This window comes from Gopherus evgoodei, chromosome 16 (genome assembly GCF_007399415.2).
Source record: "Gopherus evgoodei ecotype Sinaloan lineage chromosome 16, rGopEvg1_v1.p, whole genome shotgun sequence".
NCBI classification, from domain to species: Eukaryota; Metazoa; Chordata; order Testudines; family Testudinidae; genus Gopherus; species Gopherus evgoodei.
The window spans coordinates 20,189,852-20,213,691 of record NC_044337.1 but is presented as its reverse complement, the minus strand read 5'-3'; the positions used below and the strand labels follow the sequence as shown (position 1 = coordinate 20,213,691).

At 39.8% G+C, this 23,840-nt stretch overlaps 1 protein-coding gene across 3 annotated transcripts in view; it reads right to left on the bottom strand.

Annotated features, from left to right (window-relative positions):
* The window catches only part of QSOX2 (quiescin sulfhydryl oxidase 2), a 38,219-nt gene extending 17,344 nt beyond the window's left edge, over positions 1-20,875 (bottom strand). Inside the window, exons 1-7 of one of the 3 annotated variants that reach the window (XM_030535858.1) lie at positions 20,614-20,875; positions 10,584-10,684; positions 8,229-8,277; positions 6,860-6,968; positions 6,575-6,665; positions 1,815-1,960; positions 525-668 (exon numbers count right to left, since the gene is read on the bottom strand). In XM_030535858.1, the coding sequence (XP_030391718.1) occupies positions 525-668; positions 1,815-1,960; positions 6,575-6,665; positions 6,860-6,968; positions 8,229-8,277; positions 10,584-10,684; positions 20,614-20,875 (902 nt within the window). Of the gene's footprint in view, positions 1-524; positions 669-1,814; positions 1,961-6,574; positions 6,666-6,859; positions 6,969-8,228; positions 8,278-10,583; positions 10,685-18,560; positions 18,574-20,613 lie in introns of those variants that run through there. The other 2 variants (XM_030535859.1, XM_030535860.1) reach the window with 2 other exon arrangements.
* Positions 20,876-23,840: the final 2,965 nt, after the last annotated feature.

Here is a 23,840-nt window from a genome sequence, read left to right as displayed (position 1 = left end):
TAAAGCATGTGTTTAAAATAAAAATATAGTCTCTGATAGAACTTTCTTCCAGAGAAATGCAGATATTTGCTCCAAATGCAGATTGAAAATATTATTTGAAGCTTCTTTAAAATCCCTAAAACATCAGTCATAATTGCAAGAAAGGTACATTCACTAAGCAGAGCATTTATTACATCTTTGCTGCTAGGGCTGAATTAATTTACCAGTGTATCTAGTATACTGTGAAAAGGATCCTGCTGAACAAACAAATGAAAGCGATGCTGTACAATGTGATCTGCAAGACATTTCAGTGCTAGGATCCCTTTAATATTCACACACAATCCTTTTGTTCTGCTCAGCAGGTCATCATGTGTTGGTTCAGCTATTCAATTCCGGGTGTATCCTTTGAGTAGCTATGGAATCAAATTAAGCTTTCAGCTACAGTAAGATGTTAAAATCAATTATTTTATAGCTTCCCACTTGGCAATAACAACTCTGGATTTTAACTACTAACCATTAAACTGAAACTCAACAGCATCACTTACTTATCAAATTCCTTCCATGCCTTGATTTCTGTGCCCTCCTGTTTATTTTGCTTTTTTGGTAGTGGAAGTTGTGAAACAAGTTTTCTTCTCACACCAGGCAGTGACTTTAAATAGGAAGAAAAGAAAGACCGAAGAGGCTTCAAACTGCGGATGAAAGGACAGTGTAAGGGTTAAAAATCACCTCAAGCTAAATGATTGACAGGAACAGTTTAATATATCTGTGAAATTGGAGATTTGATTTTCTTTTCTCTTTCTTTTAAAAGCCTGGTAAAAGGCAGCATGTTTGCAAATTTTAGAAGCAGCAGCCAAAATAATTAGGACTAGTGGCTTGCAATACCATTCAGATGAACAGCAACATCCCATTTTCATAAAGACTTCAGGTCATATTTGTACACCTTACGCAGGCAACACCTTCACTGAATCCAACAGGTGATTTGATTGAGTCAGATCTGTGGGATTTAGTACTTAATATTTTTATTTCAGATCTGTCCCAAACCATACATATTCTCCTCACAGGCATTGCAATAATCAGTCAGTGATACTGACTGGCAGCAATGGAAGACATTATTAATACAGAGTCTCTTCCCAAAACCTCAATGATATCCTATTTATCAACATCACTAGACTATCAGCATGTCACTAGCTACTCCTCAACAGCTTATATTTTTAGAACACTTTGCACTGACACCATCAGCCTGGAGTTTCTATTTCACAGACGGAGCATTCTTCTTTACCGCTCATTTTACAAGCACGTCTGTGAGCAGTCTAAACACACCACTGCAGTGAAGTTATAATTAATCACTACAGCATTTTGTTTTCTTCTTTACCGCTCATTTTATAAGCACGTCTGTGAGCAGTCTAAACTCACCACTGCAGTGAAGTTATAATTAATCACTACAGCATTTTGTTTTTTCTCTCAGATGAAGGAAAAATCTATTTTTTGTTCTCTTAGTCCATTTCAATGTATTGTAAACTCCTACAGAGAGTCAGCTGTACAAGTATAAGATTATTAAACATGAATGGGATATTTTTCATACACAATGGAATAGCTGTCTCAACAATGTCTGAGATTGTCAGTCTCTTCAAATATGAAGAGTCTGAACATTAAACTTCAATCAGTAAAATGAACTGATCACATATTGGGATACATTGCCTTTATTTAAATACACAAATAAAACCTAGTTATCAAATACATTCACTTGTATGCGAGGAAACTAAGGCAACGGTTTTAAAGCTTAACTGAACCCCTCAAAGTACTGCAAGTATCCCTTACAAATATATAGTACTTACATGTTAATTAATCCATGGGACCCATTTGGATAGATCAGATAACATGAAGGGATTGAGGTAATACCAAGTTTCTCTAGAAAAGCCTTATCAGAATTCAGCACTCTCCTTACCATAATGTTTTCATACTGAATTAAGTCTAAGATCACCTGGGTGATGAGAAGACAACACAGAAGAGTTACACACTGTTCAAAGAATATCCAATTCTTGCAAGAAAGGACAAGTATATTATAGGGAGTGCACCATACTTTTAAGTAAGCTAAGCTGTTGATAAAACCACCTTACTATTCATCAAGTATATGTATATATTAGGACTGTCGATTAATTGCAATTAACTCATGTGATTAACTCAAATTAATCGTGATTAAAAATTGTGATTAATTGCAGTTAAACAATAGCATATCAATTTAAATTTATTAAATATTTTTGGATGTTTTTCTACATTTTCAAATATATTTATTTCAATTAGAACACAGAATACAAAGTGTACTGTGCTCATTATATTTTATTATTTTTATTACAAATATTTGCACTCTAAAAATGATAAAAGAAATAGTATTTTTCAACTCACCTCATAAAGGTACTATAGTGTGATCTCTTTACTGAGAAAGTGCAATTTACAACTGTAGAATTTTTTTGTTACATAACTGCACTCAAAAACAAAACAATGTAGAACGTTAGAGCCTACAAGTCCACTCAGTCCTACTTCTTGTTCAGCCAATCGCTCAAACAAGTTTGTTCACATTTATGGGAGATTATGCTGCCCGTGACTTATTTACAATGTCACTTAGAGTGAGAACAGGCATTTGCATGGCACTTTTGTAGCAGGATTGCAAGGTATTTACATGCCAGATATGCTCAACATTCATATGCCCCTTCATGCTTTGGCCACCATTTCGAAGGACATGCTTCCATTCTGATGATGCTCGTAAAAGAAATAATGCATTAATTAAATTAGTGACTGAACTCCTTGGGGGAAAATTGTCTCTCTCCTGCTCTGCTTTACCCACATTTTGCCATATAGTTTGTGTTATGGCAATCTCGGATGATGACCCAGCACATGTTCGTTTTAAGAACAATTTCACTGCAGATTTGATGAAATGCAAAGGAAGTACCAATGTGAGATTTCTAAAGACAGCTACAGCACTTGACCCAAGGTTTAAGAATCTGAAGTACCTTCCAAAATCTGAGAGGGATAAGGTGTGGAGCGTGCTTTCAGAACAATTAGAAGAGCAACAGTCCAATGCGGAAACTACAGAACCCGAACCATCAAAAAAAAGAAAATCAACCTTCTGAAAATGAACATGCATAGGTCCGCACTGCTTTGGATCGTTATTGAGCAGAACCCATAATCAGCATGGACGCATGTCCTCTGGAATGATGGTTAAAGCATGAGGGGACATATGAATCTTTAGCACATCTGGCACATAAATATCCTGCGATGCCAGCTACAACAGTGCCATGCAAACACTTGTTCTCATTTTCAGCAGACACTGTAAACAAGAAGAGGCAGGATCTCCCATACATGTAAACAAACTTATCTGAGTGATTGGCTGAACAGGAAGTAGGACAGAGGACTTGTAGGCGCTAAAGTTTTACTTGGTTTTATTTTTGAATGCAGTTTTTGTACATAATTTTTTAAATCTCGACAGCCCTATTGTTTATTAGTATTCCAATATGGACACTAACAATTTATGCTGAACAGAAATTTTACTTCACTGGGAGAAACTATTTTTTCTTGTCTTCTGAGCTCTATGACTTTTCCTTAACCCATCTTGACCTTTTTCCCCCTCAAGTCTCATATGTCTGAAGACCACGAGAGAGAGAGTGATGAAATGTCCTGGAGAAGCCTCCAAACGCAGACGATAAAATGATATTTGTCACACACCCACTGGTTTGTGATGACATGTTACATACATACAAGGGTTTTAAAGCCAATTTTTCAGACACTGGCTTCCATTTTTCTGAGCTCTAATAATTGTAGGGACAATTATTTGACTCCACAGTTTAAATGTCAAAGTTTATGACTTGTGGACACAATCAAGGACTTGAACGTCTACATTACTTGTCCCAAAATTATGCTTGCAAATATATAGGGCCAATTAAGATTCCGATGAACATTTGGCTCATAACTCTCTCTCCATTTCAGTCATTCAAGGTCCCATTACTAGAGCCATCTTTCTCTCCTGCCATTCCAATGACTGTCCTCCACAAATCTGTCTATTGGCTCACTCTTACCATATCAAATCAAACCCTTAATTCTCAACTACAAGGTCCTCAATAATCTTTTGTTTACTTCTTTTATTTTCCACTCTGCCCTTCTCTGTGCTCTTCCCAATCCTCTCTTTTTACTCCCCCCTTGTTGCCCCTACACACTTGGCTTTATACCTTCTGCTATGCTCCCACTTTACCCCTCATGCTTGGGAGGTACTCCCCACAAACATCCACAAAGCCACTCCATTACTCTTCTTTGCCAGAATGCCTACAAAAACTTGACAACAGTTAGGCTGCTGGTGCTCGGAGATCACAACCTATCACTGTAGCCAGAACTCTCTCATTGTTTCCTTATATTCCTCCGTCCGTCTGTCTGCATCCATTTGTTGTCTCTTATCTTATACTTAGATTGTAGCCTCTTTGGGGCAAGGACAGTCTTTTTGTTCTGTTTGCACAGCACCAGGCCCAATGGGGTCCTGGTCCGTGACGGGGGGGTTCCTAGGCATTACAAATAAATAATAATACAAATAAGAATATGCTGCTCCCTATGCCTTAAACTCTCCCCTAGATTCACCTCTCACCATTCACCTCTCTTCTCCGGCTAGCTCCTTCAAACCCAACTCTTCAAATCTCTCCCTGTTTCTTCTCATTAGTGATAAACACCTAAACCTCCCTCTCCTGAACTATTCTGCCATGTGCTGTGTGCGTGTCTTGTCTTATTGAGAGTGTAAACTTCTAGAGCTGATGCATGTGTCTATTTCACTTAAACACTGTATGTAAACTTAGAACACTATACAATGTTAGTAGAATTTCCATTCTTGACAGCAGATACCATCAGAGTATCTTCCATTTTTCAGAAGGCAGAGAGCAGAAGGCAATAAGACTACAGAATGGACAAAATAAAATGCTGAGAAGCTTTGTTACTGATACCTCCTTGTATCTCAGTAATGTCGATTTTCCACAATTAACCACAGTGAACCAGCGCCTGGGAAGCAGTCTGCTTCTGAACATGGTTCTCAAAGCCAGCAGCACCCCACATTCCGGTTGTGCCGCTGGCCAGCTCCTAATCTAACGTAATTACAACCGTCAAAAACACACTGTATGTTTCTATGCAGATTATGCCTAGTAATCATGCAATTTGTTTTTGTAACTTGTCCTAGATTTTGGCAGTAGCAGAAAACTAACAAAAGTTGTGTAGGCTAACTGCAGCTTTTTAGATGGTGAAATGGGGCCAAATCAAATTTCATAAAAAATTAATTCTCCACCTCCTCATACTTCAGTTCAAGATGCTGAAAATATTTACTATCCAGTCTACACTGGAATGATGGCACAATATTTTGTAAGTGTCCTTAAGTTTCACATTTAATTAGGCAATGTGGCACATAAAGCTACCCCATTCATGTATAGCAAGATTTATATGCAGGGGTAGACTGTCATCTCCTCAAGGCAAGGACGATGTTGTCTAGCACACTGTAGCACTGGCATTATCTACATCTCTCCCACCAAGCAGCTTGTTTCAGTCCAGCATTTTGAATCCCATAGTGGTTTCAATATTGCTCAAAAAAAAAAAAAAGCTTGTCCTCTGTGCAGCACTCCAATATCCATGGTTTGTTAATTTGCTGTTGGCCCTTTCCTGCTGCGAAAGACTCTGCTGTGTTCTTTACTTGGCACATCCAAAGGAAGGCTAAGTACCCCAAAGGGGTTCTTACCTCACTTACTTGCTATAATGACATATTTAACTGCTTCACTGATTGATATAAATCACACACAGAAATCTGTTATAAGATTTAAATGGGCAATTAGGCCCTGACTCCAAGAAATATTAGCAGCTTGGGCCAATTTGAGACATTAAATAAGATATGTATGAAAAACAGCATATTACCACATTATAACAGCATACAGGATATGCAATACCCTAAACGTAGGATCATACAATTCCTAAAGTCTCTAGTACACCGCAGCGCAAACTGAGCTAAGACCATCATCATCCAAGAGTTCTACTACAATATTCTGCATTGTCTTGGTTATGGTGGCTTTTTTATTTTAATTAGTGTGGTGCATGGACCACACAGACACATAGCAGATCATACAGATTACAGTAAAATAACGATGTTGCAAAAGCTGACCAAAAGGAATAAACTTTATGAATGGTTCTCTAATAGTGATAAAGGACGTCATTCATGATCTGAAATATTTTTCCTGTGATGAGGTGAGGTTTGACATTCACAAGTATTTCGCTAATATTGAGGAGAATAAACTAAACTTCCACTAAGGCATGAAAGGAATCCAAAGAGCCAGAAAAGTAAAATTGCATTTCTTTAAAAAACACACTCCTCTCTGTGACTAAAGTAAAAGCCAATGTCTTATGGCATCACGTGGCTTAGTCATATTCTAAATGCATATGATTTGGCTTTCACAACTTACATGCCAATCCTGAAAGCAGGTGCACCTTTATTCACATGAATAGTTCCACTGACTGAATAAAATACCACCTCAATTGTATTATTCATGATTTAAATATTGGATTAAACTCACAAGTCACACATTACCTCTCGCCCGACATAGGAGTTACTACTTTCAACCACAATGGCAGTATAATGATGACTATTCTTGTCAAAAAGAGAAGCAATCTCACTGGACCTTTTAAGAAAGGAAAAGCTATTTAGCACATGAAGAATTCAATGTTCTCATTGCCCACAACATAAACTTACTTTAAGTATTTGTTAAACAGCAATACAAAAAACATTCTTTATCCTTGGAAATAGTCTTGACATTTTATTTGAGTAGCATACTAAGTGTACAATATTTTCTACTATTTCAAACAAGATTCTTACGGAATGGGATCCAAGGGAGGGCAAGCAGGTGGTCTTGATTCTTGGGAATGGTTCTGTAGAAAATCAATCATCATTTGACGAACAGTTTGGAGCTCACGATCTGACCCTGCTAAAAACAGATAAATAAAGAACTATTCAGAAGACAGAAAGGTATCACTAAATTCAGGTTGTCTCATTCTCTGATGAGTTTTTTTTAGTTAAAAAGCTAGGTGACAATGTTTGTTTTAGGATGGGGTAGAAGTACTTTTATTTCTAAGATTAAGTTTGTGGACTTTTTGTAGAAGTTGTTTTCCCCAAGAGCTTAAAAATACCAAAGACATTTCTTACTCAAAACAGCTCACCTGCGTCTCATCAGTTTCATCTTCAATATACAATCATCTTGCTTCATCCTGGTCTACACTCACACACAAACACCACTTGTAGTGGCAGAAGTTCAAGCAGCTTTTTTTGCAATGGAGATGTTCAGTGACCAAATGAATGCTTTCTGTTTGCACGCTGGCTAACAGCAAACATTGAAAATTTGAGCCATTGGTGTAACGCTCTTAATAAATGGTCCAGGTAAGGTAACAGCCAGCCACAAAGGGCAATAAATACTGAAGGGTTTTTCAGTTTAAGCTAAGGTTTGAAGTGGGGGGGGAGGGGAAATCAAGCCTAAAAACGGATTCCTTAAACTTTTTTGCCAACAGAAGCAACCCACTTGCAAACCCTAAAAATAGCAGGTACAATTGCAATAAATATTCTACCAGAAGGGTCAATGGCGCAGGTGGTCTGTTTTCTGAATTCTGGCCTTTTATATGTTAGTCCATTTGAAAAGATGTGTTACTTTAGTCTGTAGTCAGACCACTTCACGGTGTGACCATATCAGAGCCATAAAGTCCAAAGTTGTTTAACATTTAAATGAAGGACTTCTAATAAATTCAGGTGTTGGAGAAAGTAGTGCTGGTAAATCAGAAGGTGGCAATCTTCCATTGAAGTCAGAGCCAAGCAAGTGCTTCAACAGGGACATCACGCTGCTAAGAGGTATGTGTTTTTTTAATGAGATTTAAAATGAAGGATCTGCCCACTTGCAGCAATAAAATACTACAACATATTTTAAAAGCACAGAGGTGTTAACTCTACTGTACCGGACAAATGTAAACTCTAGCAATTACATTCTGCCATCTAAAATTTCCCCTGCAGTTTCATTTTCAAAGGATATTTTAATCTTATATTCTAAACAGTTGCTTACTGTGCTGTTAAACAGTCTCTGTATTCCACTTAGGGATGTCTGAATTTTATTTATGGGTAAAGAAACCTTGTTTATTATATAATGTACTCTGGGATAGTAGGATAAATGCTTTTGAGATAGGTTAGAGTGGGGTTTTCTTACCTTTGTAATTTTCACCAGTTGTGAACTGCTTTGTAAATGCTTTGAAGTACTGTGGAGTGAAAAAAAAATATTCCTTTGAAGACAACTCATGGCTCAAGGGGAAAAAGTACTTCAGGAAAGCTCAGTTCAGAGGCAGAACACAATTTAATGAGTTCTTGCTTTTTACAGTTTTAATTCATCACATATTTTTACTCAGCTTACAGACAACCAGAATATACAATTGAAATTTTACTCTTGACTGGTAAATTCCAAGGGCTGATCCTCAGCTAGTGTGGGTATAATGGTTGCTGATTTACACCAGCTGTGGATCCTGCCCACTGATCCTTAAACAATCAAACTCTAATATGTCAAAAATTTCATCTGGATTTTCTCAGCAAAAAACAATTTTCAGAGGCATTTTGAAAAATTCAACTGAAGTCTTCAAATTCATAGACAAGTTAGGATCGAGAGGTTGGCTCATACTGATGATTTACTTAGCAATACTATTAACTGATGGATGTACTTGATAGATTGGACAACTGGTCTGAAATCAACACAATGCAGGTCAATAAAGACAAGTGCAAAGTTTGACAGGAAAAATTAAATGCACAAATATAAAGTGGGGACTCACTGGCTAGGCAGTAGTACTTCTGAGAAGGGGCTGTGGGTTACAGCAGATCACAAACTGAATAGGAGCCAACACTACAGTGCAGTTGCTAGTACCCGGGGGTGTATTATTAGGGGTGTCATATGAAAGAGACAGGATGTGATTGTCCGGATCTAATCGGCACTTGTGTTGCCTCAGCTGTGTCTGGTTTTGGGCCCCACATTTCAAGGAAACAGTCCAGAGCAACAAATATGATAAAGAAGTTTAGAAAACCTGACCTATGAGGAAGTGTTAAAAAATGGGAACGTTCTGAAGAGGACATAGTAAATCTTCAAATATGCTAAGGGCTGTTATAAACAGGATAGTGATCAATTGTTTTTCATGTCCCCTGAAGGTAAGACAAGAAGCAATCAATCTGCAGCAAGAGGGTTAGGTTAGGTATTAGGATAAACTTTCTAACTATAAAGATAAGTAAGTACTGGAATAGGTTACCAATGGAGATTGTGGAATCCCCATCACCGGAGGTTTTGTTGGACAAACACCTGTCAGGGATGGTCTAGATTGACGTGGTCCTGACTCAGCATGCAGGGCTGAACTAGATGACCACTCAAGGTCCCTTCCAGCCCTCTGTTTCTATGATTCCATGCTAAAGAATACTGCTCACACCCTAAATATTCTTAACTCCCTCTAGTGGTTAAAACAAAACACATAATGCAACATAACTTCTACCTATTTTAAAAAGCAATACATACAGTGCTTTGGGAAGAAATGAGTCAGGTTTTGGTCTCACCACACAGTAAAAGAAAAAAAAAATCACTATTTTCCCCACCATCAGAAGAACAAACAGTTTTTATATTATAACACCTCTCTTCTGCCTTCTCACACTACAAACTTTTTATTGAGATTCTCCCTGTTTCCCATTTTATTCTCACATGGAGTAAACGATGATAATGACGACACACAACAGGGAAGATCAGTAGTATGACAAAAACAGAAGTTCATTTTCATCCTTAGATGCAAAATTTCCGTATTAAACACAGTTCCTGATTCTCTTGGCAAACAGTAGAAAGCATTTTTAAATTCAATTTAAGTGAACTGTGAAGTAAAAAGTTAAGAATGATAGGAGGCTAGTGAAGGATTGAGCCAAAAATTACAAAATTAACTAACACACAGTCCCTCATTAAATCAGCTACTTGATTCCATCTTTGTCCCTGATGGATCAGTCTTGAACTACTGGATTTACCCTCATGTCACTAACTGAAACAAAATGTGTAAGTCTATTAATGTTGTTATAACATGTATATATATCTATCTATGGATCTTTACATGTTTAACAGCTAACAAAAATATATTGCATCCAGATACCTTAGTGATGAGAGACACAAAAATGCTTTTAAGAATATATTGCTTCCTGGACCATGTGTCTTATGTTTGAAAAATTATGATTGTCCTAAACACTGAATTAGAAGTCCAGCTGCTTCAGAGAATTGCAGCATCTATTCCATTCTATTGATCAACAGAGCCTGAAAGCATCTTTTCTTATAATCACAAGAATCTTTTCAGAAGAGAAAGAAAGCACTCAAATCCAAGAAAAAGTACACAATATTCTGGGTAAATAAGTATGCTCTGTTTTTAAGTACAGGTAGGAGGTTCAACAGTTGTAGTTTGGAACATGGAATAACAGAAACTGTTTGAGATTTAAAACAAGTATTTTTTTTACAAAATGGAATGACCACCATTTGCCTGATGCTGTATATCGTGCTACTTACCCTAAAAGTTGGATAGTAGAGAATACCATATTCTTTACAGGTCTTATAGTTCTCTTCCTCCCCGCAATCCAGCACACCAATCCTGATGGCAGATTCCCAGTCTGAAAAGAAATAAAAAACACATTTACTTTTTGGTGCAGTGGTGACCAGGCATCTTATCTTAGGTCATGCTCCGGCTCCCATGAAAGTCAATGGCAAAACTCTCACCAACTTAAATGGGGTAGGATCAAATTATAGGTCTGTGCACATCTGCCCTACATTTGCACCCTCAATAATAATTTGGCTGACTAATTTTGAAGACTAACTAAAGATGACACCTACCACAAGGACAGAAGTATTTTCAACAAATCTAAAGAAAAAGAAACTCAAAGCAAACAATTAGACTTCTCTCTAAGGCTGCTGGCATTTACTCAGTCCAAGTGGATGAAACAGGGCACAACTCAACACTAACAAGTGGTACTGTATTCTCTTGTTTATCCCGTCAGCTAAGCTCATTATTCAGTTAATTGTATTCTTCATGTCAGTTTTCAAAGATGAACACAATGGTCACCCATCTGCATGACTTTCAGTTACATGGCTACATAGATGATGTATAATCTATCAGAGCTGATGGTAACATAGACCTGCTTCTTGCTGAACTTGTAACTTATTCAGAGGCTTACAAAATGGTGAAATGCCTAATTAAAACACAAAGCTCACATTCTAATTAATGAAGGTGTTCCTAGGTGTAAGTGCTGTCCAAGGGCATGCTGGATGCAACTGGAAAATATCTGAGCAAATACAACACCATGAAGATTAACTGGGGTGTAGTTTCAAGATCTGTAAAAAGTTTTATTGAGAATAACTACAAATATTTAGAATGAGAAATCTCTTGAAACATTCTTACACAAACCATTTTGATGAGAGAACCTCTGGAGGCCTTTAATAGTTTGTTTCTTTCCCCCTTTATTGGTATTTTAAAGTAATATGGTGAAGTACCTGCTGCCAGTAAACATTTAAATGTATTAAGCTTCATTGCTAAGAGATACCTGTGCACTGCACAGAAAAATATTCAATCTTTTAAAAAGAAAAGTTCTGTTGCAACTCCCACTTCCCAACAACGTTCCTCCCCTACTTACATAGAGTAATAAGAGAAAACAAAGGAACATTAAATGTCCACAACTAACCCAGAGAAGTTTGGAAAACAGCCATGACAACTGGACATCCTCGAGGAGGGAGCTTCAAAAGCCAGCCCTCAGCACTGAAAAGGTCCCATCTCCAGCATGTCCTCCCCCCGCAACAGGAAACAAGAAATAGGGTGTGTCACTTTCCTTGCTGTACCATCAGTTTTATTATTCTTTAGTGGCCTTTAAAGAAACGTGTTTCTTGTTGGAGGCCAAAGATAAAAGGCTTGACATTTGGAAAAGGATCATCATCACTCATTTTCATTACTCATTTTGTTGTGTGATAGAATATGCTTATTAGGGATGAGTGAACTGGCTCAGATAAATTAATACCATTGTCCCTCAAAATTTTCATCCAAAACTTCATTCAGATATTTTTAAAGACGTTAGTCTGACCTATTTCCCCTATTGTTTTTGCCCACATATATCCTCCAGGGACCGTGAAATGTAAATTCCAAAATGCTGCAAATCAAGCTGTTCTTGTGAGATTTTCAACTCAATTTTGCAGCTCCAAGTAGCTCGGATATTTCACACAGGCATCCAAGCTCTTGGAGCCTTTGGTACTCAAACACACTGCTGACATTTAAGTCCTATGCCTCAGTGTGGTACTAAAGCAAACGGATACATTCACATTGCCAGCTTTGCATCAAGAACTTTAGAATTGTCAGTATTTTTTTGTCCCAGAGTTCTAAACTTAGCAAGCATAAGAAGAGCTAGGTAACTTTTACTGTAATTAGTGCAACCTTAATGTCATGTCAAAATTGCTAGACTGTGAACAAAAGAAATGGATATAGCCAAAAAAATTGTTTGTACACAACTTAATAGGATGTAGTCTCTCTTTGGCATTGACAGAGGAATTCTTACAGCAGTATCATAACTCAAGGCATTTTCCAGAAGGATTTGTTTATAACTAATTCCATTCTATTTTCATCTGGCAGACTACAACAACAGTTTTAACAGACAGCCTCAAATATTGTTTTGTAGGCTCAAACGGGATTGTTCGTGCAGTATTCTTACGTCACACCAAAAAGTGTCTTGACAAAAAGCGTCAATGCTTGCTGTCCTCAGGACAACAGAGACTTAAAAAGGACTTTCCATTCAGTGTGTCAAAAAAGGTGAGACAGGGAAAGTTATGGTCTTAATAACTGCCTCTCCCAAAGTTTATTTCTAGGCAGAAAAAATGACTACTGTTGCAATTCCTTACCCAATTAAATGCATGCAGAAGTGGTACAAGTTTTTAGTACTCTGCACTGAAGGTCTACAGCATAGCTTACAAAACTTAGAAGCAATGGTATATAATTGTTCACACACTTCTTGCAAGAATTCTAAATCTTTTTATCCTGGTAAAATTATCATCTAGCTCTGAGAAAACGCAATAATATGTACAGGAAATAGTTTCTTTTGTCATCAGGTACTGACCGTTGGATTGAAGACCAATCTGAAATATAGTCTAATCTCTGGATACTTCATATGCTGGGAGTCAGGAATAAAATCCCTCTTTATAGAAGCAGAAAGCTATTGCTCACTTCTCCTAAAAAGAATAACTTGTATAATATTGCTGACTTAGAATGGCTGATATATTCCACATCTGCAGATCAATATTTTCAGCATAATAATGTGCTCACCAAGCTATTCCTTCTATAAGAATAAAGCATTTGTTTTATTATTATGAAGGTAGAGTATCCATCTATGAATAATCAGGGATTTTTCATTAGTGATAACGCATAACACAGTATGAAGGACAAAAGGAGAGAAAACTTTAAAATGTCTGCATCATGATCAATAAGCAAAATCATAGTGACATTTCATGCCATGTTGTGCAATCAGTTTAATCTGACTAGCTTCAGTAGGTAATTTCAAACCCTAATAAAAACAAGATCATACAAATTGCACTGGAACAACAGATCACATCATTCTGAATTCTCAAATTGCATATAACTAAACTAATGTAGTTAATACTATCATCCAGCTGGCGTACCAGATGGCAACCATATATTTATTTGAGGAAAAAAACATTTTAGGAAATATTCACCATGAAGAGCTGTAGTAATGTTTATTATCCCAGTTTCACAGTGAAACAGCTCAATGAGATACGATACAGTAATATGCCTCCCTTCTTGCTGTCCTATACTGAAGTTGTGGAATGCAAGCATCCATCTGCAGGAGATACTGAATTTTATCTTACAAGTTATTTTTCTGTGTAGGTGTGGAGAGGAAGCTAAGGCTCTCCCTCCCTCTTCCCAAAAGTAAACAATAAGGCCATGTACTTAATAGGGCATATAATATTCTAAAAGCAATTCATAGCTGGACACAGTTTTACAAAGTTTGGTGGTCACACCACACATTTTACAGAAACTGAGCTTCAGGACTTGATGAGGGTGGAAAGCAATTTACAGCTCAGGTTCTGCTAGCATCATTCTGTCTCATTTCCAAAAAAAATCTGTCTATACTAAGCAAAGAAATGGTGCTTTCATAGTCATGCTAGAAATGTCTGTCAAGTGTGGTGCTGGTAGAACCGCATCTGGTGTCTGATCACCATTTCTGAACACTGCTGTAGCTAGCAAAGTTCTCCAAATGTAGACAAGACTTACCTGTACAGTTGTTCTTGGATGCATAAGAATACAGGAATTTTCTTTTTAAGCCACTCCCTACTACACTAGTATGTCAAAAGAAAATCCTAAAGTAGTTACTTTAAAATACTGAAAGAAGAATCCAAACAGCTTTGGCAGAAGTTGAAGATACATCTGTCACTATTAATGCTAGTGTCTTTGGGAGTTTTTTCTTTTACAAATTCCTGTGAATTAACAAACTCCTTTAATTTAAAAATGTACTGAAGTTAAACTTGCCTCTGCATCAAAGGACATGAAAATTTCATTACGTTCAAAACTTGATCGACATTTCTATGCCAGGCTGCTTTTGAAATTTAGCATGACCTTTGTTTTTCTTTGAAAGAACTCCTGCATTTTTATCAGGAAGGATGGGGCAGCTGATTGAGAATTTCAGTTGTGGTGAACATGCCGACAGCTGAACAGGCGCCAGCAGTAACTACAAGCATCCTAGAGCAGATGGACGTATTCACAGGAACACAAAAGATATAACAGTCTATTTTATCAAATAAAATGCAAAATTTAAAAAAAAAGTTTGGCTTCATGGTATCTGTCTCATTCAACTTTTACCACTCCTCCTCTCTTTTCCACCTGTCTTGATCCCCCCTACACACAATGAACAGAAGCACTATAAGCCTAATGCAAATAGCCTACTTTACAACAATGCAAGCCCATCACTAGTTAAATACTTGGGTTAAAGAGCACCAGCTGGGACGCATGCAGTTTAGCATTCACTTCTGTTAAAAGAGCCTTTAGTTTTCTAAGGGAAGTGAAACCCATGCTTCTGTTCACCTCTGTAACATGCAGCCTAAATGGTACACATTTCATTTGCAGTGGCATTGCAGCCTATAACACTACTGCATATTAGATTTTAAAGTGATATTGGTATTACCGGAAAAGCCCAAATAGATTTCAATGAACGCAGAATGAAAAATAGTACCAAGGTTTTCCAACGCTGCAGTACTAAAGAGTTAAAAACGTAACATGCCACATCTCACATGCCACATTTAGTCCAGTGCTTCCAAAGTAACAGCAATACTATACTTGGCTATATATTTAAATATACTGGAAATTGTTCAAAAAATGAAAGTTAGGGATATCAATGGAAAACAATTGCTGATACAGATTACATTGGAGGATCTCTAAGTATCTCATGTGTATCCTAAAATGTGTGAAAAAGGAAATCCTGTAAAATTATTTAAACGAAGACTATTCCAGCCTCCCTTAGAGATCCCTGCAAATATAAAAATACAAACAATAAAAAATTCAAAGGCTGGTCAAATTGACTGTATTTAGATGAAACCTATAAATATTCTAAAGTATCCAACATATCAACATTAAAACATTGCTAAAGAGGGAACACCTTTTCACAAACCTTCTTCTCTTACATACTACTGGCATTGCAGTATTCTCCATTAAGAATTTTTAGTAACAGATAAGAGAGATATTGCAGGGCTTCCCTTTATTAGTATTCCCTAATGATCAGGTGTAGAACTAGCGTGAAAGTCTATTCCTGAACTATACAGCTTCTCCTGAAAAAGTGTTCATTTAAGAAACAAGAAGGAAGACACAAGTGCCAACTTTGGAAGCAGTGGGTACAGGGTTTTCCAGTTATCTTTGCACTGAGAACTATTATGTAAAATTCCAGGCCCAAAGCAAATTTTACAGACAAGTTTTAATTGCTTTTAAAAAACAGCAATAGTAAACTAAAATAGAGCAGCAGTCCTGTTTTAATATCGAGTATTTTAGCAACTGGGCACCATCAGGACTAACTCCAAAATTAATTTTAATGTTTATTTTGATGAAAGAGTAGATACCTAAATGACAATGTAAGTTTTGATGCTCCATCAGTGTATGTGGCATTGCATAAAACAGCCATGGTTCCTGCTTTCAGTTTTTGAAGTTTGCAGTTGTTACTGCAGAATTTGAGGCCTTCAGAAAAGGAATAAAAGTGAACTACATTAGCACAGGCCTTCTCTATATAGAAAAGCTGCACCAATTTAACTAGATCAGTAAAAACTGCTTTAGTTCAATCACTGCAACCAGGGGCAGCGCTAGGCATTTTGCCGCCCCAAGCACGGCAGGCAGGCTGCCTTCGGCGGTGTGCCCACGGGAGGTCTGCCGAAGCTGTGGGACCAGCGGACCCTCTGCAGGCAAGCTGCTGAAGGCAGCCTGCCTGCCACCCTCGCGGCGACCAGCAGAGCGCCCCCCAGTGGCTTGCCACCCTAAGCACGCGCTTGGCATGCTGGTGCCTGGAGCCGCCCCTGACTGCAACCCCCTTGTATAGACACTGTTCTGTGTAAGAGTGCCTTATATTGATTTAGAGATCCATACATCTTATCAATGTGATAACAACAACTGAAATACCTAAAATAGGTTGTAAATCGCATCTTTATTTATTTCAGTGCAAATTTGTGTGTGGGAATTTATTTTGGCTTACGTGCCCTATTTTGATATAACAAGTCAAAATATGACACACTTCATCTGAAATAAGCGTGTCCACACTCAAACTTTCCTCAAAATAACTAAGTGTGAATTATAACCAATTTGTTATTTTGGTTCCAGATGTCATACAGACAAGCCCTAAGAGCAGCCACACAAAAGGGATGCACTATATTCACAAAACAAATTCCTAGCTCAATTTAGTTAAATCAGTACAATTTACTTATGTGGACAAGTGCCAGGAGATCTGAAACACGTTTTAGTGTTTGAGTAAAACACACCCACGGAAGATAAATAGGAGTAGTTTCCCCTGCATGAAATATTTTCCATTTTCTTCCTCACTGTGGCAGTTCACACGGGTCTCCTACCTAACACCAACCTTTCCAGACACCGAGACAGAAGTTATTTCAGACATTGTCCTAACCAACTGCACTGTTAGTAGTGCCCCTTTTGGTCTGACAAATTGCTAATGCAATAAAGTCTGCCAATCACAAAAAAGTAAATCTTTTAGGGGATAATTTGCAGATGTGGCTAGAAGCACAAATCCCTCCTCCCACAAGGTGCTCCCCACAACCCCGCAGTTGATCACAATAATATAAATAAAGTTTCAACAAAGGTCTAATCCTAGGAGTGCTGAGTTGAACTCTATGGCTGTATTTGCAAAGAGCTGCCAGCTCTGATGCATTTAAAGCAAAAAGCCTTTTTCAAAACTAATAATTGGAACCCATACGGTGCTGAGTTAAGCACAGGCAATGGCTCCAAATAAGATGTTTCATTAAAATCAGAATTTCACAAGAGAACAAAAGTATCTTTCCTTACAAGTCCCAACATGCACAGATTTCTCTGGAAAATCACCCCATTTTGCTATTAAGAGTTGGAAGATCCTCTCTATTCTAGAGAGGCAAGCTTCCACCATCTCTCTTCAAACTCCTCTTCAAACCACATTTCTACCATTCAGTCCATCAAGCTTAATGCACCGCCCAGGAAGGATGACCAGACATCCCGATAAAATCAGGACTGTCCCAATATTTAGGTGTTTGTCCCACGTCCTGACTCATGTTTGGTCTGGACTCAATTTGTCCCGATATTTCACACTCTGATTTGTTTGTTTGGTTTTTTTTGCTCCGCCAGTGACACCTTCTCCCTCCCCCCCCCAGCCCCGCCATGTGTCCCGATATTTTATTCCTCTCATCTGGTCACCCTAAGCTCAGGTAGTTTTCTTTTTATAAAGGTATTTGCATTTGATTGGTCATCAGTAATATCATATTGGATTGAAAGCAGCTTGTGGCAGCGCTCTCTTCCGGTGTATATTCTCTATGGCTCTGGATGACTGTCAGTGCTAGCTCAACAAGTAAAAATAGTAAAATAATAATATCTTAAGTGACTAAATACACATCACACCTAGGGAAAGGGGTTACAAAACTTTTCTGGCACACAAATCAAATACCTATTATTACAAAATGATTCCATCATGACTATTACATGACTGCTGGCACACTGTGCAGTCTCACACCACACACAGAATGTCCGCCTATTTTCCCATTGTTATTCTTATCCAACACTCCCTTTCGGAATGAGGCATTTATTTCTGCTTTGTGCTGGGACCTGAGTATCTGTATTAACTGTAAGAGCACAGAAGCGAGAGAGAGCACTTTTTGCAGCCACACTGTGTAAGAGTCACTGTTCCAGAAAGCCACAAGTGAAAATTCATTACAGTGTCAAGTAATATGCAAGAAACACATTGAATGTGCTGCATATGGACCCACCCTGCAGATTAGCCACCAGTGCTGTCTCAAACTGGGCTAAGGTTCATTCATTTACCCAGTCGGTTCTCAAATGTGTCTTCAATTCATGTTAAGGGAAAGGCAAACTCATGCCAAGGATGATATAAATCTTGTGGCTGGTGATCCAGGAAGCCAGACTGCTGATGAAAAATTCAAGTGTTCTGGACTGGAGAAGTTTAAAATGTTGCTGAAAAAGTTATTAGTAAGAAAATATACATTTTAACTATAAGCAATGAAAGCTATTTTTACATAAAATTAACAAGGTGCGATGCTGATATACAAAAATAATAAAAGGAAATTGTTAACACAACACCCAAAAGAAAGCCAGGCACTTTTCATTAATCAAATATTATATATTCATTAATGGGATCAGAATGTTCATTCCTGGGGGGCATCACCTGACTGAAAACCTATAGTCAATATAGGACTATAGCATTTCATAATAATGAAATAAAGGTGCCTTCTCAAGACATACATGCTTAGATTGTTAACAGGAATTTACTACAGTTGACATTTCATTTGACAAAATTCTGTTCTATAGAGGTTCTTAGGTGGTTCCCATCATCAGGGTACCTGAGCACTAAATCCCCACGCCCCCGAGATTTTGACTTACAATTAGTTTGGATTTTACAGTACTTAATTCTTTTCTATCTTCATTTCTCTATACAGCTCTATGCAAGTGTTCAGTCTTCCTTTTTATATTAATGCTTAAGTTAAGTGACTGCAGTACAGCTCAAACTATTATTTTGTTATTTGTTTAGCTCTTAAAATAGGGAAAGCACTTTACAAAACATACAGCAGATGCAGTGCCTGGAAGCATTTACAACAGGGGTAGGTAACCTATGGCACGGGTGCCAAAAGGCGGCAAGTGGGCTGATTTTCAGCGGCACTCACACTGCCCGGGTCCTGGCCACCAGTCTGCGGGGCTCTGGATTTTAGTTTAATTTTAAATGAAGCTTCTTAAACATTTTAAAACCCTTATTTACTTTACATACAACAATAGTTTAGTTATATATTATAGACTTATAGAAAGACCTTCTAAAAATCTTAAAATGTATGGCTGGCATGCGAAACCTTAAATTAGAGTGAATAAATGAAGACTCGGCACAGCACTTCTGAAAGGTTGCCAACCCCTGGTTTACAATCTAAATATTCCACACATGCTGTTAGGGCTGCCACTTGTATACTGTGAAGCTCCTGGATACTGGATATTTGCACATACACAACACCCCACCAGTGGAATTCGCTTCTGCATGACAGTGAAAGCAGCGATTCTTTTCTTCTTTTTCTTCCGAACTTAATTTGAAAATATTTTTCATTATTTCTACTGTTGTTGCCATTTATCACATATTGCTCCTTTCTGGGCAGATCTTTGATAAAGTGACAAGTGTTTTGCAAATCAACAAGTAAATAAAATAAGGTGGGGGCAAACGGGGATTTGGGGTATAATGTTGAGGTAGGTCCTGATGCCCTTGTCCAGGGTTCTGCTGGGGGGTGTGCAGCCCCTACAAGCGAGGCAGATGGAAGCTGGACAGGTTAGGGGAGTTTGCTATGGGGACTGGATTGGTGATGGGACGGCGGTGGCTGCCATGCTGTAAATTGCTTTGAGATCTACCAACCAAACCCAGCTCTCTACCTGCAGAGTCATAGTTTGACAGTTGCTCATGATGGTGGCGAGCTGTGTGAATGGGGACGGTGGGGGCGGTAGGATCAGTGACGTTAAGGGGGGACACCCCACGACTTTACACCTCCCAAAGCACAGATCTCACGGGCAGGGCAAAGCTGATGTGGGTGGAGGGGCTGGGAGGGTACAAGGGTGGGGGCAGTAGGAGAGGCTGAAATCTTCGCTCACATGTGCAGCCAGGGCCAAGTGCTGCAGTGGGGGCAGGATGGGGGGGGGGGGATCTACATGCACAACCCCAGCCAGAGCCTGCACGGGAGAGGCAGGGCAGAGGGGCACGTCCCCGGCCCAGGCGGTGCGGAGGAGGCCGTGCTGGGCTCCCCGGGGAAGGGGTCGGGGGGCTCCCGGACTCACCTTTCACGTCCCCGGCCAGGGCCCGCCAGGTCGGGGCGAAGCCGATGCAGTGGCCGCACGACGAGCTGTAGAACTGCAGCACCCAGGCGGCCGAGGAGTTGAGCAGCGCCCGGCGCACGGTGCCCGCCTCCAGCACGGTCAGCGGGTCCTCCCCGGGCCGGTACAGCCGCGCCGCCTCCCCGCCCAGCCCGGCCGCCGCCACCAGCCCCAGCAGCAGCAGCGGGGCCGGGGCGCAGCCGCCGCCCGCACTGCCCGCCGCCATGTTGGGAGCCCGGCCGCCGCTCGCCCTAGCAACAGGCCGGCCCTGGAGACGGGCCTAGGCCAGCAACCGGCACCCGGCTGGGCTCGGCACGCAGGAGGGGCGGGGGCAGCGAGACGCGCCCCCCAGGCCTCCCGCACTGCCACGCCCCTCGTATGAGGGGAGTCACTCCGAATTAGCGCCCCCTCCTGTGCACGTTTGACACGCACGACAGGTAAGGGGGAGTCCCCCCGAATCAGCCCTCCCTGCGCGCTAGGACTTCTGCACTGACTGTCCCACAGATGAGGGGGCGTCACCCCACCTATCCACACAGGGCATTGCCCCGCAGATGTGGGGGTCAGCCAGAATCAGCATCCCCCAATCATTATGTAACCCAGACATCAGCATTGCCAGCCCCAAGCCTTCAAAAATCAAGGGATATGCTACATAATAAATTTGGGGTTCTGTTTATTTGCCTCCTGGCTTTCAAGCCTTTAGGGGATTCTGCTTTTGAGCCTTTCTCTGCAGCCAGGAGGTCTGGAAACTTACTGGCTTTTTTATTTACTTGACAGCCACGAGTTGCACCTAATCATGGGATTCCAGGAGCTGGGACTTTAAGAAAAATGCCAAATATCATGAGACTGGAGATAAGAGTGTGAGAATTGCCTCCAAGTGAGGGAGAGTCACTCACAGAAACTCACTCCAATGAGGAAGTCATCGCCAAAATGGAGAGTGCACCCCAAAACAATCACTCAAATGAGGGGAGACCCTGCAAAATGAGAACAGGTATCCCCCTGAAAACAGAGAGGTGCTACCCTGAGAATTGTCCCCTACCAAAAAAATTGCATCTTGTGCCCTCAATGAAGCTGTCCTGTCTGCCCTAAATGAAGGAAAGCTCCATATAAACGAAGTGGAGTCTACTCTCTCAAAAGCAGCTGAGTTTCTCCCTTACACTGGTGAGACTCAGAAGCACTGTAAAATGTTGCATGGAAATACACACTCACAGCCAAAACTTGCATCATAAAGGGGGTGCTGCTTTAAAAGTATCGCATTCTTACAATTCCCCAGCTGAAAAAAATTCCCCCATACACACACTTCAAAATGGGGCAGAATTCCCTGCTCCCAAATTAGGATCTGTCCTAATTTGTGGTGGCTACAGCCACAGTTGTCACTGGGCTACTCAGTGGCCCGGAAAAGCTTGACAGTCAGCATTCCAGACACTTCCTCTTCTACCTCAGATGTTCTCCCATTCATATTCAGTCACTCCTTCAGCATTTCCATACCCTGGGGGCTCTGTGTGTGGGGTGTCTTAGGGCTGTCTGCACCAGCCCACCCCTGTACAGGCACAATTTTCCAGGGTCTGTTCTGCCCCCATGCGCCCCCATATACAATCAGAGGAGCGTAAAGGGGGTCACAGTTAAGAACCCCACAGTGGCTGGACTAGTGCGTCCATTGGTAATAATAGCTAAGATTTTTTTTTGCATATTCTAAAGACTGACCTTGTTTTCCAAGGAAATTATTGACTATACAATAACTATAACAAGAGAGATTGTCATGAAAGTTCAGGAGAATGAACAAACACCAGAAACATGTCTACAGTTTTTTTAAAAAAATTAAACATTTATTATGAAAATAAAAGTTTTTAACTTCATGACATTTCTTCCTGGCTCATGGAAAAGAACAGTTTAAAACTGTGTCTGTGAGGAGTTGAGATCAATCCTACTAAGAATCATATTTTAAATTGTAGAACTCAGCAGGAGAGAGACACTAATGGGACTACTTCCTCCAGCTTCCATCCAGGATACACCACACAATCCATTGTCTACAGCCAAGCTCTGAGATACAACCGTATTTGCTCCAATCCCTCAGACAGAGATAAACACCTACCAGATCTCCATCAAGCATTCTTAAAATTACAATACCCACCTGCTGAAGTGAAAAAACAGATTGACAGAGCCAGAAGAGAGCCCATAAGCCACCTACTACAGGACAGGCCTAACAAAGAAAATAACAGAACGCCACTAGCCATCACCAAAGCCCCCAGCTAAAACCTCTCCAGCGCATCATCAAAGATCTACAACCTATTCTTAAAGATGATCCCTCACTCTCACAGATCTTGGGAGACAGGCCAGTCCTCGCTTATAGACGGCCTCCCAACCTGAAGCAAATACTCACCAGCAACCGCACACCATACAACATAAACACTAACCCAGGAACCTATCCTTGCAACAAAGCCCAATGCCAGCTCTGTCCACATATCTATTCAAGTGACACTGTCATAGGACCTAATCACATCAGCCATGCCATCAGGGGCTCGTGCAATGTACATTGGCCAAATCGGACAGTCTCTATGCAAAAGAATAAATGGACACAAATCTGACATCAGGAATCATAACATTCAAAAACCAGTGGCAGAACACTTCAGCCTCTCTAACCACTCAGTGACAGACTTGAAGATGGCAATTTTGCCACAAAAAGCTTCAAAAACAGACTCCAAAGAAAGAACAGGAGTACTTGTGGCACCTTAGAGACTAACAAATTTATTTCAGCATAAGCTTTCGTGAGCTACAGCTGTATCCAAAGAAGTGAGCTGTAGCTCACGAGAGCTCATGCTGAAATAAATTTGTTAGTCTCTAAGGTGCCACAAGTACTCCTGTTCTTTTTGTGGATACAGACTACCACGGCTGCTACTCCAAAAGGTTCCAAAGAGAGAACAATGAACTCAAATTAATATGCAAATTAGATACAATTAACTCAGGCTTAAACAGAGACTGGGAATGGTTGGGTCATTACACTAACTGAATCTATTTTCCTATGTTAAGTTCTCCTCACACCTTCTATGGGTCATCTTAATTATCACTTCAAAAGGTTTTTTCTCCTGCTGATGATAGCTCATCTCAACTGATTAGACTCTTCCTGTTGGTACGCATACTTCCACCTTTTCATGTTCTCTGTATGTATCAATATCTCCTGTCTGTGTCTTCCATTC